The sequence below is a fragment of the Lytechinus variegatus genome, chromosome 10 (genome assembly GCF_018143015.1).
Source record: "Lytechinus variegatus isolate NC3 chromosome 10, Lvar_3.0, whole genome shotgun sequence".
NCBI classification, from domain to species: Eukaryota; Metazoa; Echinodermata; class Echinoidea; order Temnopleuroida; family Toxopneustidae; genus Lytechinus; species Lytechinus variegatus.
In genome coordinates, this window is record NC_054749.1 from 23,753,054 (window position 1) to 23,772,382 (window position 19,329).

The 19,329-nt window shown below is 36.3% G+C and overlaps 1 protein-coding gene across 4 annotated transcripts in view; it reads right to left on the bottom strand.

Annotated features, from left to right (window-relative positions):
- Positions 1-19,329, bottom strand: part of LOC121423276 (inactive rhomboid protein 2-like) — a 72,608-nt gene that overhangs the window by 13,302 nt on the left and 39,977 nt on the right. For 2 of the 4 annotated variants that reach the window (XM_041618609.1, XM_041618608.1), the window contains exons 4-13: positions 12,334-12,462; positions 10,539-10,782; positions 8,006-8,147; positions 6,939-7,205; positions 5,856-5,970; positions 5,089-5,163; positions 3,812-3,973; positions 3,176-3,267; positions 2,397-2,460; positions 1,759-1,923 (exon numbers count right to left, since the gene is read on the bottom strand). In XM_041618609.1, coding sequence (XP_041474543.1) covers positions 1,759-1,923; positions 2,397-2,460; positions 3,176-3,267; positions 3,812-3,973; positions 5,089-5,163; positions 5,856-5,970; positions 6,939-7,205; positions 8,006-8,147; positions 10,539-10,782; positions 12,334-12,462 — 1,455 coding nt within the window. The remainder of the gene's footprint in view (positions 1-1,758; positions 1,924-2,396; positions 2,461-3,175; positions 3,268-3,811; positions 3,974-5,088; positions 5,164-5,855; positions 5,971-6,938; positions 7,206-8,005; positions 8,148-10,538; positions 10,783-12,333; positions 12,463-19,329) is intronic. The other 2 variants (XM_041618607.1, XM_041618605.1) reach the window with 2 other exon arrangements.

Sequence of the window (19,329 nt, forward strand, 5' to 3'; positions counted from 1 at the left end):
ATAATTTTTCTTGAGGTGAGGATCAGCTAAGGAAAAAAGGGGAGTAAGATTCCCTTTCTTTTTTTTTTTTTTTATAAACAAGAAGTTTAAGAAAAAAAAAAAATTATAAGTCCAGAGACCGGTAGCTGACTTGAAAAGGAAGGGGGGAAAACAAAGATAGCTTTCCCGAGAAGGAAGGCCGAGTCAACGGCGACGAACGCTGACAGGAGACGGCTTCCTAAAAAAAATTTTAAGTATTCTTGTGAAGGAAAGAAAATATTTTTTTTTTTTTTTTTTAAATTAATTGAATAATTAATCAATTAATAAACACAAGAACAAAGGATTGATTGAAACAAAAGAACAATCAACTAACTCGAAACAAGAAACAAAGAACTTGAATCGAGGCAAAGGAGCAAGTCAAGAATTAAAAGAATCAATCAATTAATTAATTAATCAATTAACCAATTAATTCAATTAATAAATACAAGAACAAAGGATTGATTGAAACAAAAGAACAATCAACTAACTCGAAACAAGAGACAAAGAACTTGAAACGAGGCTGGAATACGACGCTCCTAACGTCCTACAGAACCTATCTGTGGAGAAATAAATCAATTAAATTCACGACGAGTCGTATAAACGAAGAAGTCAGTGAATAAAAAGAATTAAAAGAATTAAAAAGGAGCGAAGACAACGCCCGAGCAGGAAGGCGCGGAGCTATGGGGCGGAGAGGTGAAGACAACCCGCCTGTGAGAAACGTATCTTTAAAAAACAAACTCACGAAGAGGGACAAGAAACGTTAAAATAATATCACGGAAGCTCCGCGCGACGTGATAATCCTATAACAATCTTAGATGAGAGAAAATAAGATTGAAATAAGGGAAGAATTGCACAATAAAGTATCCAAACGGAAAACAGAAATGCAATTTTGAGAGTGTACTTAGCTTGCGACTGCACTCGACCGCAGGCGAAAGTAAAAGAGGAAATGGACGCCAAATTGCGCGACGATCTTGGGATAGTGCGTTGGTAGGGAGATGCAGCGCGCGCGCAGGAAAAATTGTGTACTCTATATTCGGCACGCAGGTTCATCGTAATGAACTAGCAAATCAAATGGGTATATCCCAGTTATTGATGTAAATCATAGTTGTAACTCTTAATGGAATGAGTCTCTAATGTGATTGATATCTATCCAGAGATCAATAGTCCTAGATATAAACTCAAGTTGCTTGATATTCCAATCAGCTGGAGTTTAAAATAACTAAAATTCCAATAAATTTACATTACTTAAAAACTTATCTAATCTATAACTTATATTGTGTATTGGCATAATTTTTATAAGGGGAAGCCAGGGGCTTAGGGTAATAATAATAACAGCATATTTACCCAGGGTACCCACTTCAGTTCAAAAAATGTTCTCCCAGTGGGCCCTGCTATTATTATTACCCGGCTAAGCTAGGCTACCGATTCAGGTGAGGAATTAATTCCTGCCAGCACCCATTTACCTCACCTGGGTAGAATGCAGCACAGTGTGGATAAATTTCTTGCTGAAGGGAAACACGCCATGGCTAGGATTCAAACCCATGACCCTCTGTTCGAAAGGTGAGAGTCAGAACCACTAGGCCACGACGCACCCACAATGAATGAAACTTAATTGATTCAACTGCACTTTAAGAAAATACTCCAATAAAAATACCCCCAAATCCCTTTCTACAACTTAATCCTGTCAATCCTATAGAGTTTGAACAGAGAGACCGGCTCCAGTAGAATGGGCTAACCTACCTGAGAGCATAGAGTGGCCTCCTCATGGAAGAACCCATTGACAAATTCACAGTAGTCACGGCTAACAATCTTACATTCACCATGTATACCGATGCAGCATGGACGACCAGTCACCTCACACATTGTATGGTATTGGTTGTGAGAATCAAACGGCTCAACGCAGATCTGTGATGAATCAAGGGCGGATCAATAGAGAAAATGGTTCATGGCAAGATTCAGCATGGAAGATTACAAAAATAATAATGGCAATATCAATTTTTTTTCAAGTGGCCTTGTTGGAATCATGTCTGCATGTATAATTTGTTGCTGTAAGCACACTGAATGACAAGGTGTTAGAATGAGCAACCGATCTGCAAACATACAACATTCCTACAGCATCAAATGGTTATGATATAATCATTAAAAATAAGAAACGTAATTTGTGTTGTCTTCTGATATAAAGATATGTACAGACAGAGTCAATTGTTTATTCCTATCATTAACAAATAATTATCTTCATCGCAAGGAATGCTCAACAAAAGGATTGATTGTAGTTTGACCTGTACAACATGTTAACAGACTGAATTATGAGCATCAGAGAAAATGAAAGAAAAAATAATAGGATGGAAAATTTAAATGAGAAAAAGGCAATGACTTACTGGCCACTTTGTGATGTCATCTGGCCATTCATAAGGCGGTCTCGATGAAGGACTCTTACACTCTCTGATTGGAACAAAAATACAAGACACTGATTCATAAAACTGGTTATGGACAAGAAGTCTCTATCACAAACTTGCAGTTATCTTATCGAACTGGATAATTTCAGTAGCTCATACCAATAGCTTGTAATTGTTAATTGATTACAGATGCCAGAATTATCTTCAGTAAACTAGTGCTGTGTCTGTAAAAGGAACCAAAATACTCAGAGTATAGAAATTTGAAATGGTATTTGAGTTGCAAACACAATCACTCTCAGGATGCCATGTTTAGCATTCAGATTTGAATTTCTGAAACCACAAATGCCAGACATCTTGGTGGAGAGTGTGTGGAATATGTTGTGCACTGAACCTTGATGACTATTTCATTTAGTGTTTATTTCAAAACAAATCATCATCATCATCATCTTCATCAATCATCATCATCTTCATCCATCATCATCGTCGTCGTCATCATCATCATCTTCATCATCCTCCTCCTCATCATCATTATCATCATCATCATCATCTTCATCAATCATCATCATCTTCATCATCGTCATCATCATCATCATCATCATCATCTTCATCATCCTCCTCCTCCTCATCATTATCATCATTATCATCATCATCATTATTATCATCATCATCATCATCATCACCACCTCCACCACCACCATCATCATCACCATCATCATCGTCATCATCACCACCACCACCATCATCATAATCAATGAGCTAACCTTGGATCTTGCCCACATACAGGGCCTGATGTTCTTTGTTCACTTGGATCGGGTCTACTAGGGGTCCACTTGGAGAACATTGCAAATCTTGTCTACCAAAAAAATATTAAGAGAAATAAAATACATCTTTAGCAATGTGCTCTTATCTTATTGCTATCAAACTGTATGATGATGAACATGGGCATAAATGACATTAGATAACAACTTATGTGATTCAAGTTAACCCTCACCAACGAGCAACACTAGAACCGAACTACAAACTATATAATTTTTATGAAAGTTACAATAAACAATGACCCCCAAAATAAGCAACCAATAACACAATTAGAGTAAAAATCTAGAAGAGATAAAGAAAATGACATAACTGATTAGGAAAGGGGTATGTAACTCATAAAATTCTAAGAATAATTTCATGAAGTGTTCTGTTGGTGATTCCCTGTGCCAACTATTATGAACATTATTATTTTGAGCTGCCATTGGCTGAGTGCAAATTTGTGAATGAAGTTGCTGGCCAGAGACTTCATGACATTTTCCCAAAAATTCTCAAGAAGTCCATAAACCATTATCAGGCACCTGCTTGGTTCCTGCATTCCCACTACTTTACAAACAATGAAACACATCATGTCTGCCACTTACTGAACATTCTTCATAAGACGTCTGCACACAACCTGCGTTATCCGTTCGTATACAGCACCCTGTCATGTTTTCGACTGTTTTTGCAGCTTCAATGGTAGCAAATACTTGTTCATCTCGATGCATGCATGGGGAAAACTTGGCACCTAAATGTATTAAGTCCGCCTGCAAATGAAGATAACCAAAAATATATTGTGATGTTATAATCATCAATAAGTTTGGTAGATATACAGACAAAATGTTTATTGTTCTGCTTGGAGTCGGTGAAATAAAAACACTAAAAAAAAGAGAAACTCTGAAAACACTGAATTATATGAATACTCAAAAATCAAATGAAAAACGCTATAAACAAAGAATTTCATACCAAAATAATTATATAAATGAAGAGTGACGATGGAAGTATGACATAAATCTGGAACCCATTTCATATTATAGGGACCTACGTAGAAAGAGTTGCGTCCTAATTTTCTTTCTGGCTTATGATGGTGTTGTACGAATCAGAAACTGGTATTCCGATGGTTGTTCAGTATTAAGAAAGTATGGTTGGTTATGTTGGGGTGAGGTGCTCTAAGCGCAGGAAAGGGTTTCCTGCACAATAAAGGACATTTCCTGGTATCTAAGTCTCTTCTCAGTCATTTTATTTTTTAGCATTATTTTATTATTTTTATAGCAAAAAGCTGATAAATATAGGCAAGTATGTTGTGGTGTAATGAATAGCCAAGATCTTGGGAATCAGCCTTATCACATATCCCATATCCCAGTCTCTTGAGGGTTGAGGTGGCATCTAGTGGCTTCATTTTATGAGATAGGGAGGTGGAATTCAATCATTTAAAAATACATTACTAAAACTAGGGTCCTCTTTCATAAAAATTTACAACCATTGTAACTTTGCCACAGTGGGTGATTCAAGTTCAGTGTTGACCTTTTGGTGTTGGTGTTAGGTCAATTTTCACACTATTATAACACTAAACATAAGATGAAGTTGGTCCAGAAAAGTCACCTACTAGTTTTTGAGATGTCAATAATTTGATCTGGATCAGTTTTAAAAACTCAGAATAAGTTTTGGAGCGAGGGGAAGCAATTCAAATTCCAACACCAACACCAAGCCCAACACCGGATTTGAAATCACCCAATGGCAACTACCATGATAATAAGGCTCAGCAGCCAATCACAATAAAGGTTTCAATGGTAGTTACAATAATCCAAATTTAGGATAGTTGTAAACCTTTATGAAACTGGCCAATAATTTTGAAATCCAGAAGATGAAACGTTAAACCTACCGGCCTTGGACCTATCCAGAAGTTATCTGGTTCCATGTAACCTACTGTTTCCATCACTAAATTAGACTGTAAGACCTGTAGAGACAATGAGAGTGACAATAATGCATACTGAATGTCAGATCAAAATGAATAAATACAAACCATTCATTACAGTATAATTACTAATGTAAAATCAAGTGTAAGTGCTTTTTATGAAACAATGGCACAACACATCTATTAAAGGTAAAGGACAATAAAACCTTTGGAACAAGTAGGCTTGTGTGAAAACAGAAAGATTAAACAGGCAGTTTCAGTGAAATATATGCTAAAGTAATGGGGAGAGTTGTTCACAAGAGACATCACTTATCTTTGTTGCATACTTGCATTGCCAATGTGAGGATCTCCATAGCATTAGTGATCGCAATATAACTTTTTCATTATTTCTCTGATTTTTCTCAAACTTTCGTTGATCTATTTCTCTGATTTTTCTGTTTTCACATAAGCTATCTTGTTCTAAAGTTTTCATTTTCCTTTAAGTATACTAATTCTTGCAAAGGGTTGTTGGGATTGGAAAAAAATATCTCACTATCAACGGCACAGTTTTCATTTTTGTGTCGATTCTACCCAGTCAAAGGGGTCCATTCGGGACTATAAACCACATGGTGAACCTTATCTTAGCCAACATGCAAACCTTCAAAGATATAAATTTACTGCTACTTTCTATTACTGCTTTCCACTACTAAAATACTATTATTACCATTAGAAAGATCAGTCAAACCAACACTTACCACTCCTGTTTTTTGTGTATAACTAAAGCCGATGGGAGCGAATCCGTAGAAGGCAAGAGATACTATCATGATGGCTATCTGTACTGTAGTTACCCAATAGGTGAAGTAAGGTCGACTAAACGCAGAGTTGAAAGGGAGGGAGAGAGAGAAAACAACTATTCTAAATAGGCAGTACAACGTGCTTCTCGCTGTCTTGATGAAAAGTACATCCCCGCGAACTATTTCCCTTAAAGCAGTAAGTCCACTTTCACCATCATTTCTACTACACAAGAAGTAGAATCCCATTTTGAAAAGAATATCTTATAGTGATGTTTTCATAGTCCTCATAGCCTGCTTTGATCTCTCTAGAGTTTGTATGCCCCAAGAAAACCCTTCCTACACCTCAAGCATTTGAAAATTTACTCAATGACTAATTAAACATGCATACAGCAAGGTACTGTATATACAGTTTACAATGTCACAAATGGCTCATGATTGACTGAAACTACAGACTCAACTGTAAAGTAATCATATTGACCATATTAGATTGTATCGGATCGCATCAGATCCACTGTGGCAATCGTATTGATCAAAGATAAATTTTTGACGGATCAAATTTTTCGCAATCAACTATGAAAGGCCAATCCTGGCATTCATAGCGGATCACATGACAGTGGGAACAAAGTATTAGGAAAGACAGTACAGAGTTGGGACTGATTCAACACAAACTGAGATTAATCTCTATTCTGTACTTGAGCAAGAGAAGAGAGTTAAGATCAATCTAAAGTTCACTTTGATACAAACAAATTACAACTCTTGTGGAACTGGCCCCTAAAGTCTCAAAATGCTCCAATACAATGCCTCATTCAACTCACTCGGCCCTGTCAAAGGATAAATTCCCACTCTAGTCATCAATTTACTCCACCACAATGCAGTGCTGTGGGCAAACTTCTTGCAGAAGAACATGAATGTAGTGTGATATAATTGAACCCATGACCTTCAGATTGAGAGATAAGAATGAAAACCACTACACCACAGTGCTTCCCTACATTCCACCCACAGAATATGACAGTGCATCACTGGAGACATGCCCTTCTCACTTACCTGTGATCCTCAATCTCCTCTATCTGTTTCTGGACGTAGCTGTCCATTCTCTTGGACCTGTATCTCCTGTTGAGCACCCTTCCCACCAGACCCTTGCCGATCTCTCTCCTGTCAGCGTTGTCCATTGCCATGTCCATGATCTGTTCCCTGATCTTGGTGCGACGCAGGGGTTTGCCACCGTCTGGTAGGTCCTCGGGGACAGGCACGATGGGTGGGATCTTGAAGCGCTCCTCCGTCTTGGGTTTCCGCCACCCAATACCGGTGGGTCTGTCGGGTAATGAGAAAATGTGGTTGGAAGCATTGGATGTTGATTGCTTATGAAATCTTCGCAACTTGCAGCGTTGACTACTGAGAGCATACAGACAATGTTCATAGGTTTTTAAGGAGGAAAATAAATCAATATGTGAAAGGCAGCTTGACCAAAGTGGGTGGGCATTGGAGAAAACTAGAAGTTCATAACAAGGTCAGATATTGAGTGAAGAAGGAAAGGAGCACATCTTCGAAACAAACAACTCACTTGATAATAAAGTTGTTGTTTTTTTTACCTACATACACTACTTCAAATTTATTTTTTTTCTTTCCTACAAGACAAATTTTATAATTTTTTTTTATTAACATAAATTTACCTAATTTTCTAATAGATAAGAGTTTTAAGCAATTTTGGTTAAAAAAAAAGAGCAATCCCCCCCAAAAAAAAAAAATCTCAGAAAATGACATTGTTTCGAATTTGAGGATTGTGGTCAAAAGATACACTGCGACATGTATCTTTTGACCTTTTTGCCTATAATATTTATAGTATCCATATCACCATATTAAGGTAATATAATGATTTCAAAGGGTCAATCTTTAAGGTTTTGATCAATTTTTTTATTCCACCACACTTTTATATTGAACGTCATATTCTTTAGGTTTGTAGAACACTTTCTACTGAATCAATTTTTGTAAATTACTTTATCCTTTGTGTATATATATACTATTGTTGTGATTTGATGAGCTAAATATCTTTTAATATTTGTTGGGGTTAAAATATGGAAATAAACTCTGAAACTTTAAAGATGTAAACTCACATCATGTCTTGTAACACACTATTTGTTCTGGAGTCCAAGGGATCCCCAGCTGAGGGCTCTCTCCTGTAGACATCTGGAAGATCAGGCATGGCGTACATATCGTCTTCTTCAGGGTATTCCCCCCTGTAGGGTGGTCTTCCTGCTGCATGGATGAGAACAAAACAACAGGTGAAAACTACGGTCACAAGGGTACCAAGGTTGGGTTTCACAAGCACATGCTTAGCACCATGTTGTAAATGTATTTCGAATGACAGTATCCGAATAGAGGTAAAATATTATTACTACCGATGTGCCCATAGAAACAACAGTCTAAAAAAAATTGTGCATAATACATGCATGCAAGGAGTACCATTATGTTGCCGTTACTCATTCACAATAACTTCAGAAACTGGTAGACGAAAGCCTGCTCAACAATGTGCAATCATGAACGTATTTCTCTTTTAAACAATAATAATAATAGTATACGACTTGTATAGCGCACGTATTCACCTTGCGAGGTGCTCAAGGCGCTCCTATACTAGCCCGGCTAAGCTAGTCTACCAATTCTGGTGATTACAGTCCTCACTTAATCACGACAGATTTCCTGGCATCTCACTATTGTACTACTGATCAATCCTACTCCTTTCCCGTGCTAAGAATTCAAATATAATTTTTGTTTTCATTTTGTGATTCTCACTTGCAGCCCATCGCTATCTTGTATGTCTTCAGAATAAATGGTTGACCCACACAAGCCTCTAATAATAATGAAGGATGGCGGCTGCATGAAATATAAACCCCACTGATTCATAATTATCATCAAATCTTTGCAAAAACCATCTCCACGTGGATACACATGCTTTAATAATTCTATTTAAGTCTGTAGATATCAATGACAGAAATAATTACAACACAGAATGGAATTAAACCTGTCGGGTTTCACAAGCACGTGTTTCACATTTAACCAACTCAATTTCATTCCATACCACCATTTTGATAGTATCAGAATGAGGAAAGTATGGTAAGTGCGAAAAAATGATTACTCTAATTATTCAAATTTATGCATTGATTAAAATATTGACTCCCTGCCACAACTATAGGCCTACACAAATGTGTAGGTCTGTGAATATGAGGGGAAAAAATCAAGTAGACAAAAATGACAGTATATATGGAAATGGAACTTGTTGGGATTCACAAGCACACGTTTCGCATCATGGTGTCAATGTATTTACAATGGCAGTATCCAAAAGATGGAGAGGTACTATTTGTGATACCATTACTTAATTTTATCATTAGAATGATGCGGAAAAGAAGGACAGACATGTGAGGGAAAGTGCATTTGGGTTATTTCAAGTAAGTTTGAAGGCTGATAATTGGTTTTGGGCAGGGCTTTTATTAATTCCAACTTCATTAAAGGGCATGGTCGTGGATGCCCCGTTGACTGACTGTGAAGCCTCTTCATTGGCCTTTTTTTATTTTTCCAATTTGTGATGTATAGAGAAATTTGCCCTTATACAAAGTAGTCTCGTCATGAAAATAGTAAAATTATTTCCCTCTACATAACCTTATCTAATTCTGTGTCTCATTTCTCAGTTCATGAATGTATGTATTCCTTGCCAGACTAAGTTAGGTTGAAAAATCTAATCTTTGAACAGAATTCACTTCAAAGACATTTACAAAGTCTGTAAAGACTGTTGCTGTTTTTCCCTTATATCTTTTACCGAGACAGTTGTGTTTATTAGAATAAAAGTCTAAAATAACAAGCATAATTCAATCTTTCCTGAAACTATCTACATGTGCATTCACATGCTTTATTAATTCTAAGAATCTGCAGATATAAATGAGAGATCTAGAACCAGGATGGAAATGAGACTGTTGGGCTTCACAAGCACGTTTTCAACAGCACGCTGCAATATCTGAATGACAGGAATATGGCACGTGCGACTCTATAAGTATATTTTACCATCAAGATGAAATTAAACTTGTTGGGTTTCGCGGGCACGTGTCGAGCAACATTATGTGGATGTGGTGTATTTTGAATGATAGTATCAGAATGAAGGAAATATGGTGGGTAGGACGAAATGATTTCATCTTATCCTGAGAGAGATGCATAAAGAATGCATGAAAAAGGTGGACAATGAATGGGGGATTTCAAAAGCAGAGCTGCCAACCTGAAAAAGAACATTTCAGTATTTTTGAAGCTGAAAATCAGTATTTCGGTGAGGAAATCAGTATTTTCAAAAAATATCATAGGACCACACATACAACTGAAACTTAAGAAATCAGTATTTTGCATGAAACCATCAGTATTCTTCTCACTTTTTAGTAATAAATACTGAAAATCAGTACTACTTGACAGCTCTGCAAAGTTAAGTGTTGAAGAGCAGTGTAGGGACGACATAAATACCAGCGACTGCAATGAACATGATATAAGGCTGGTTACACTTTGTGTTATAAAGCAATTAATAATGTCAGTGATTTTATAAGCCCATATCCTTAGCCCTAACACCAAAGGTATTTCACTTCAAAGTAAATGTATCACCAAGAGAGCACCTACCAAGGTCGACTTCATCAAATCCGAGTCTGGGCGGTGGATGGGGCAACTCCCGAAACCTATCTTCGCTGCCTGGCACCCTGTCGCGAATCTCCTCGTACTCGCTGGCCTCGTCGGACTCCAGCCGCCGACCCGGTGGCAGTGGAGGGGGATGCTCTGCAGTTGGGGGCTGGGCACGGGGCTGGGCTCTCCTCTGGGCCTTCGGTGAGAAGTCAAAGAATACCTCGTCATTGAGTTCATCAGAAAGCTGGATGGTTGGTCAGGGAGGGCGGGGTGCACAGGCAGGACAGATGCAGGGTGGGGAGGGGTAGGATGCATACGATGCAAGACATTAATTAAGGATAGGATTAGAGAGGTAGGCAATGGGAGGACAGAATATCACATATGATAAAAGAAAGAGACATTTAAAAATTTAAAAAAAGATTGCATAAGAAGAGAGAGAGAAAGAAAGAAGTGGGAGAAATAGAGAAGAGAGACCAACAAAGAGAACAAAATGAAGAGGAAAATAAAGAGGGATAAAGAAAAAAAATAGACAGGGACAGAAAAATAGGAACGTTTGGCAGAAGAGGGAGAATTTAACATCATAGAATGTAAAAGATGGAGAAATGTAAGAAAGAGAAAGGGGCAAGTTAGAAAGTGGGCATGTGCTCAGACAAGATATGAAAAAAAACAGTGGATGGACAAATTGGAAGTGTGGACAAGAAAAATAGTAGGAAAGGGGAGGACAGCGGACAGGGATGGGGAGGGGAAGGGAGGGGAGAAACCAAGCACATTGCAAAACACAAAAAAATAAGAATCATGCTGACATTGCATACAATCATTCTAAAATCATAAACATACCATAACATAACAAACTTTGAAAATGAAATTCAAACAGATACTCCAAACATATCAGTCAGAACCCTGCATTAAATGGTTTACAATAAGCCACCAATAATTGTAGGTTTTCACGGTTGGCACTGCCATCAAAACAAAGCAACATCGAGCATCTTTCATAAATAAAGTACAAAAAAGAGGGCAATTGAATACAATGATCAGTCTCGCCTGCATTAAGTGATTCGATATAGCAGCAGTGCTGACTTTGAAAACAGCTTTTAAATAATTATTCACAATAAACACTCATATGATAATGAAATACTATGTCCATTGACCCAACATGATCATGTGACCTGCGGTACATGTGCAAAACAATCATTCATACTTGATTACCCTGATGTCTATGTTTCATGAACTTCTAAACTAGATCTATATACTTTTAAAGTGACAATTCCACAAATACCCCAACATCAAAGTTCATTGACCCTAAATGACCTTTGACCTTGGTCATGTGACCTGAAACTCAGGCAGGATCTTCACTGATACAATATCACCCTTATGTCCATTGACATCATTAATTGTCATGCAGAAAATAATCACAAGCAAAATAAAAACAATAAGAAACCATAACAAAAATAATAATTCATTCTAAAATAAAATGAGATATTCACGACTTCTTATCTTTACCTTTTCAGGAGCCTGAATGAAAGAAAAAGTGATGAAATTTGTTGTTGATATTGTATTCCTTTTTTCCCTAATCATTCCTAATAAAATATTGTCAAAGCTGTACCCTTCAAGAAAAATTGCTTGAATACCGCAATTTATAAAGTTGCAAGTAGTGATAACTCTACTATAAAGCATAAGCTCCAAAAATAATGAGATTTCTATGCACAATAAGGTGTAGAACACTTCTAATTGCACAGCGGAACATACTATTAAACATATACATGTAACAGTAAAACATCTAATTATGCATTCTTACCACTCCTGGAGAAAAAAATTGCGTTGGATCAACTGACTCTTCATCATCTTCATAATCAAAGACCATACTAGCGGGAGCAAAACTTCTACTGTGGATGAGCGGGGGACGCTGCTGGACCTTAGGTTGCTGCTGAAGAAAAAAAGAAAACACATCTTTCTTCATTCTTATTTGCAACATTATAATGTGTGCCGATCTACATGAAATGAGATATAACAGGGACGTGAGAGGGACCCTGGAAATAATTGAAGGGAGGTCCGGGTACCAGGTCAAAGGTCAACAAATAGTGGCCATATACACAATATAATAATGAGTCTATTCTTGTGGCAGTCAGATGTCTATCATGCAACATACGTTTATGAAATTTTTCTTAAAAACCCTGTTGAAATGAAATATCATTTACACAATGCTACCCTGATATAAACCATTTTATTCTAATCTTCATCTTCAACTCATCACTAACACAACCGTGTCAATCAAAAAGATCAATTTCATACTCCTTCTCCTCCTCATCATCAACCTCATCAACATCATTGTAATCATCATCATTATCGTCATCATCATCACTATCATCATCATCACCACCACCATCATCATCATCGTCATCATTATCATCATCCAACATTATCATCATTATCGTCATCATCATCATTATCATCAAGATCATCATCATCATCGTCATCATCGTTATAATCAAGATCATCATCACTAACATCACCATCACCATTACCGATCATCATCATCACTAACATCAACATTTATACCGATCATCATTATCATCATCATCGCAACTACTTCTGTCTTCACTATCACTATACTCATCATCATCCCTATCAATAACTTAAGTCAGAGATTCCAATTGACACACTGTTCTCTGAATTCCATGTCGATCTATAAAATGTGCCTGTGCCTTTTTTTGACTACTCTCAAAATATGTTGTGTCTAGACATCACTATCCAATGCCATTCCAGCTCCAATTGATCAATAAACCTGTTCAAAAACTAGCCTGCTCCAATTCTTGACATTCGAACAGATTTATCCGAGACCAGATGAAAATCTAAACCTCCTCCCACTTCTCCCTTAATCAATAGATTACGCTGCGGGGAGACGGCATGTCTGTCCTCTATTTCCGGTAATGTACGGCCTACTTTTAAAGAACAATCGGTACCATGGAATCAAGTAGATCAAAGCTGAAATGGTCCAAAGTGATGTGTCGCTTTTGATCATGGGGACTCATGGTCATTCCACCTAAATACCCCTTTCACGGTAAACTCATCCCCATTGAGCTTAAAAGGGAAGATCACCCTGACAAAAAGTTTATTGTAAAAATAACAGAAAAAATAATAAATCATATTGCCGAAGGTTTGAGTAAAGTCCATCATAGAATTTAAAAATTATTAGAATTTAAGTTATTTGTGACATCATATGCGAGCAGCATTCCTACCTATAGTGAAAGGTAAAAAATAAATAAAATGTCATTTTCTCAGAAAATTAACTGTTTTTCACTATACCTTTTTATATCAATAGACAATCATTTCACACCCGATCATGAAAATAAACAAAAATAAGTCATCAGGTACCATTAAAAAAATGAAATTAATGCATTTTATATTAGATAACATATGGGGCTGCTGCTCGTTTATGAGGTCACAAATCCAACACTTAAAATTCTAATAACTTTCTTAATCTTTGATAGATTTTCCTCAAACCTTCAATATTTTTTATCATTTTTTTTCTGCTATTTTTACAACAAGCTTTTCTTCAGGGTGAAGTTCCCCTTAAATCGGTGAAAGTCAGTAAAATATGGTGTAAGGGAAGTACAGTATTAAATTTGCAGGTGATTGGTATAGAGTTGCTGACTAAACTTTCAGGAATATTACAAGTATTTTGCTTGCACTTTGGCAGACATACCCGGTCATTTCCGATCAGTGTAAAATTCCCAATCATAGAATGTATTCTCAAACTTTGAGATGGTCTGAACATGCCTAGAGGCATGGTGATACAGGTAATTTTCAAAGCGTACTGTATTTGACTGCACATTTAGTTACATCATTATTACACTAAACATAAAAGGATATTTTTGCACATTCATTACTGCAACTGCGACATTAATGAAGGGAACGTGCTTGAAATCAACACCGCAGAATAGACAAATTCATATTATTGGCAAAACTCATGAGGGATTGATTGATGGCACCGCATTGTCAATAAATCTGATGTATGCGAACACAATCCATATTGCCTACTTTATCACACGTCACAAAACATAAAAACGGTTAAGTCATCAACCTTGCAAAGTGCTTGTAGGTAGATGGAAAGTGTACAAGACAACGCAGACACGCAGCATTTCAATAAACACATCCCGAAGCCACTGTTTCATTTCCCAGTTATTGAATATATGAAAGTGCAGCCTGAATAAAATCATATCTTCTTATGTGCTATTATTAGTCTCAGCTGATCCAATTTTGTGAACCTAGTTTTTTTGGCGAACGCCATGACAATTACACGTAGGTGCAGGTCAGGTGAGGGTGAACATCAACTAGAAATGGAAAGAGCAGATTGAGACTGAGTTCAAGTACAGGAGAGACAGTATACAAGACAGGGGAAGAGAAGTGGGGAAAAAAGGGAGAGATGTAGAGAAGGATACAATAATACTTTAAAAAATTAGCAGAGGAAGCAAAGAAATGAAAAGGAGTGGAAAAGTGAGAAAATATTCAAATGAAGAGATGCAGATATGGGGAGGTAAAAGATAAACAAGCGGAACAGGATTATGAGAGAAGTGAGAAAAGTGCACGTAATGCACAATGCGGACTGATTTTCTTTTAAAGTCCAATAAATTGTTTCTATTTTAACAAAAGCTGCTTTCAAAAGAGCTACTTTTTTATCATCTAGCAATCCACGTAGTTCGTTTTCCTCTGTTGCAATGTCATGTCAAACAAATCAAAAATAATATCAAATTTTATTAAAGAAACTTCCTTTAATTGATTGCACAGTTATCTATGCCTTCTTGCCTTGTATAAAAATGATAATCAATGACAATTACAAATATCATCAATAAAAATTAAATACTATCACTGAACGTGTACTGAAATTCTAATCAGAAATATTTCAATCATGTGCTTGATTTAGAAAACTTTGATGTCCTAATTTATAATTGTACTGTGTATGCATGTGAGTGAAAATCTTGATCCACGACCAATTTGTTAGGGGATAATTCAATAACAGTCTTAATTGCTTTGCCATTAATTCAATCAAAACTTATTTATTGCCCTCTGCAACAGAATGTCACATTCAAACCTTGTGAGCTCCTACCTTGAATAAAAAGCAAATTCAATTACAGTATCATACATCAAGATGAAGAAACATGCAGAGAAAATCTAAATAGATTTGCGGATATCTTGTCTAAACTCATCAGTAAAATACTATTTTTTATATATTGTTGAATGGTTCAATGAAATTACCATGGCTTGAGGTGACAGTGCAGATTTGTAAAAACTAAGCCGAGGGTAAAAGAGCAATGAACCCTTACAGATATTAAGTGAACAAGTAGGTCCTTAGAATAGAAGTAGGCCAATCCATTTGGGCAAATGTCAAATAAAAAAGGGTGGTCCAAATTGATTAATAAGTCAGTTTAAAATTAGAAGCAGGAAAATGAGAATCGAAGAGTTAAAGTTTATAAGTTTCACAAATTCTTTATCGAAAATATAAAAAAAGAAATTTTTCAAATTTTTCAATTACCAATTGGTAAAACAATGTGAACTCACCCTGGAAACTCCTGAAGAAAACAGTACTAAAAATAAAATAAAATTTTCCTTCAAAAAAATCTGTAAAAAGTAACTGAATAGTCTCATATTTCTGCCCAATTGCAAATGACAATTTTAAAATGCCTGGGATATATAAAAAAAAAAAAAAAATATGATTATTTTAAAAGTAATTACTCAGTAGATCTAAGATTTTTTATCAACAAACTGAAGCTTATTGAACTGATGAAAACCCTCTCAAGGAAAAGATCAAAATCTCCACCTACTTCCATGAAATTTATACACAGGGGATGGGATTAAGGCGTGTGGCTTCTTTCTTCTTAAAATACATATCTCATAATCTTCTAAGTGACATTTTGGAGTATTGTGGGGGAGTTGAATGTTTGCAAAAACATAAATTGCATTTTAGCATTAATGCGAGAAAAAAAATACACCAATTTCCAAATCCAGTATGTTGTCTTTCTCAATACATAATTAAAAAATATAAAGAATTCCACAATCTCTCTTGCAGAAAGCAGACATGATATCAAGAAGTATCATAGACCCACTATGTTAAAGTAGGTCATGGAATCCTCTTTGCTTCTCTGACAACTCTCTTCCCCATCCTGCACCCCAGGAAGATACCTCAATTTCCCCCTTCCTCTTCAACCCTATAATTCATTCGGGCACATCAGAATGAGAGAAAGTTTCAGTTCTTTTCAAGATTAAGATAGAAGCATGGAGCTATGATATGAGTGAATACATGAACATGGAGAGAATTTATTTTGGGTGACATGCAAAGATCAAGATAAACTGAATCAAGTCACTTTTCATCAAATACTTTTTTTTTATTTTAACAAGCAACTGAATGTAGAATGTATATAGGCCTAGGTATGATATTATTATGTAATTTTATTCTATGAATACTCAATACATATTACTGTAAACGCTGTTATTTTCGCGGGATTAATTTTTCGCGCTTGGCGGCTTCAAAACATATTCGCGGGTTTTTAAATTCGCGCTACACACTCCATAATCACAAAGTCACTTCCTTCTTGCCATCTGTGAATGGTTTTAATTAAAATTTCAGCAACGAAATTGTATTTTCTGATCATAATTTTAGCTCTAGGGCGGCATAATTCAGCATTGTTTTGATAATGAGCTTTTATGACATTTAGCGTAACTTTTCTTTGCGGGGCGGACATCGGGAAAGGCAAAACGGAGGCGCTGCTAGGCTGCTGGCCTGGTATGGACGGCCGAGCACCGGGTAAGGATCGGGGGGATTGCGGCTATTCAAAGTGCAAGGGATGAAAGTACGGGCGATCGACCCAATGTCTTCTCAAAAACTAAACAGATCTAAACACTCACCAATCAAATAGCAAAAGCAATTTATATTTCAACCAAAATCATAATTCAAATACCGATCTGCGACTGTTAAAAAAAATGATTGTATCGCTTTAAAGGGAAAGTTCACCCTGAAGAACAGTTTGTTGTAAAAATAGCAGAAAAAATGATAAAAAATATTGGTGAAGGTTTGAGGAAAATCCGTTAAAGATTAAGAAAGTTATTAGAATTCAAAGTTTTGGATTTGTGACGTCATATGCGAGCAGCATTCCTACATAGCGAATGGTAAAAAATCAATGAATTTCAAATTCTGTATGGTTCCTGATGACTTTATTTTGTTTTCTATTTATGATCGGGTGTGAAATGATTTGTCTATTAATATACAAAGGCACAGTAAAAACCATTTTCAATTTTCTGAGAAAATGACATTTCATTGATTTTTTTACCATTCGCTATGTAGGAATGCTGCTCGCATATGACGTCACAAATCCAAAACTTTGAATTCTAATAACTTTCTTAATCCTTGACGGATTTTCCTCAAACCTTCACCAATATTTTTTTTTATTTTTTCTGCTATTTTTCCAATAAACTTTTCTTCAGGATGAACTTCCCCTTAAAGAAAAAATTCTCGCGATGCACATGATATTGGAGCTCAAGCTTGCTTGCGTAAATGCCGCCCTCTTTAGATCAAATTATGCAATCTCTTTGCAAAAACGATACACGCAATTGAACCGCGGTTCAAAACTTACATTAAAATAGATGCTCATAAATTTGCGTGTTTTTTAATTTGATTTGATGAAACACCATCACTTTTCTATCACTATGCAATTGTAGTGTGATTGACTGTCTGCTGCAACTCCATGAACCACCATCTTTCCCCTTCAAAATCTTTGAATGGCAGCAGTGATAAAGGATTATTTTCCCTTTTAGTTTGATAAACTTTTGATGGGTGTAATTTAATACCAAATATAAGCCAGGACCTTCTAACTTTCATCACTGCTAATGCTAACTGCATCCTCCCAAACTGTCAATTATTAATATCATCAACACCATCACTATCATCTTAAATTCCACTTGTCTTTAAAATCAGACAGTATCTTGCTGATTTACCAAATCGGCCTCCATGTGGCCAATCAGAATAAAGAACTCAAAGATGGGCACTACCATTTACATAAACATCATCATCATTCATTACTTTAATCAATCTACCATTCACTGATTTAAGGTTCATCCAATCTCCACTACTGATAGCACCTTCCTGTATACCTTCAAGATAATTACTTCTGGAGCACCTTATATTACCTTTACAATGAAAATTTCCACTATAACTTCTCACCAACATCATGAACATAACATTCAATTTCAATCATTTCTTTGCTTCTGTAGGAAGAATCCCCATGAAATAACCTACACAAATGCAATCTCTAACATCTCTATTGATACAGTCACAACCCCTTTTAACATCATCATCCATTTCAAACATCCTGACTGTATGTCTTTATGCTCCTTTACGTTACTAGTGGAGAAAGTTACCAAAAATCTCCTTGATTTTACCATCAATTCACCGGCTTTTGCCAATACTGCTCCTGCAACCACCAGAATCATCATTACTACTGCCATCATCGTCATCTGTTTCACTCACTCTTGACTAATTGCCTTATAAGACCTATTACCTTTTCTTCGGGCGGTTGTTACAAAGATTCTCCTTGATTTTAACAAAAACAATTCATCTGTTTCAGTCAATACTGCTCCTGCAGCCATGATCATTGTCATCATCATCAGTTCATCATCATTGACTGAATGTCTTATAAACTCCTATCCCATCTTTACCACTGACGGCCTCTCGCTGAATTGCCTAATCAGATTTGTCATCTTTACTTCTGGAGGGTGTTCCCGAGAATCTACTTTACACCAA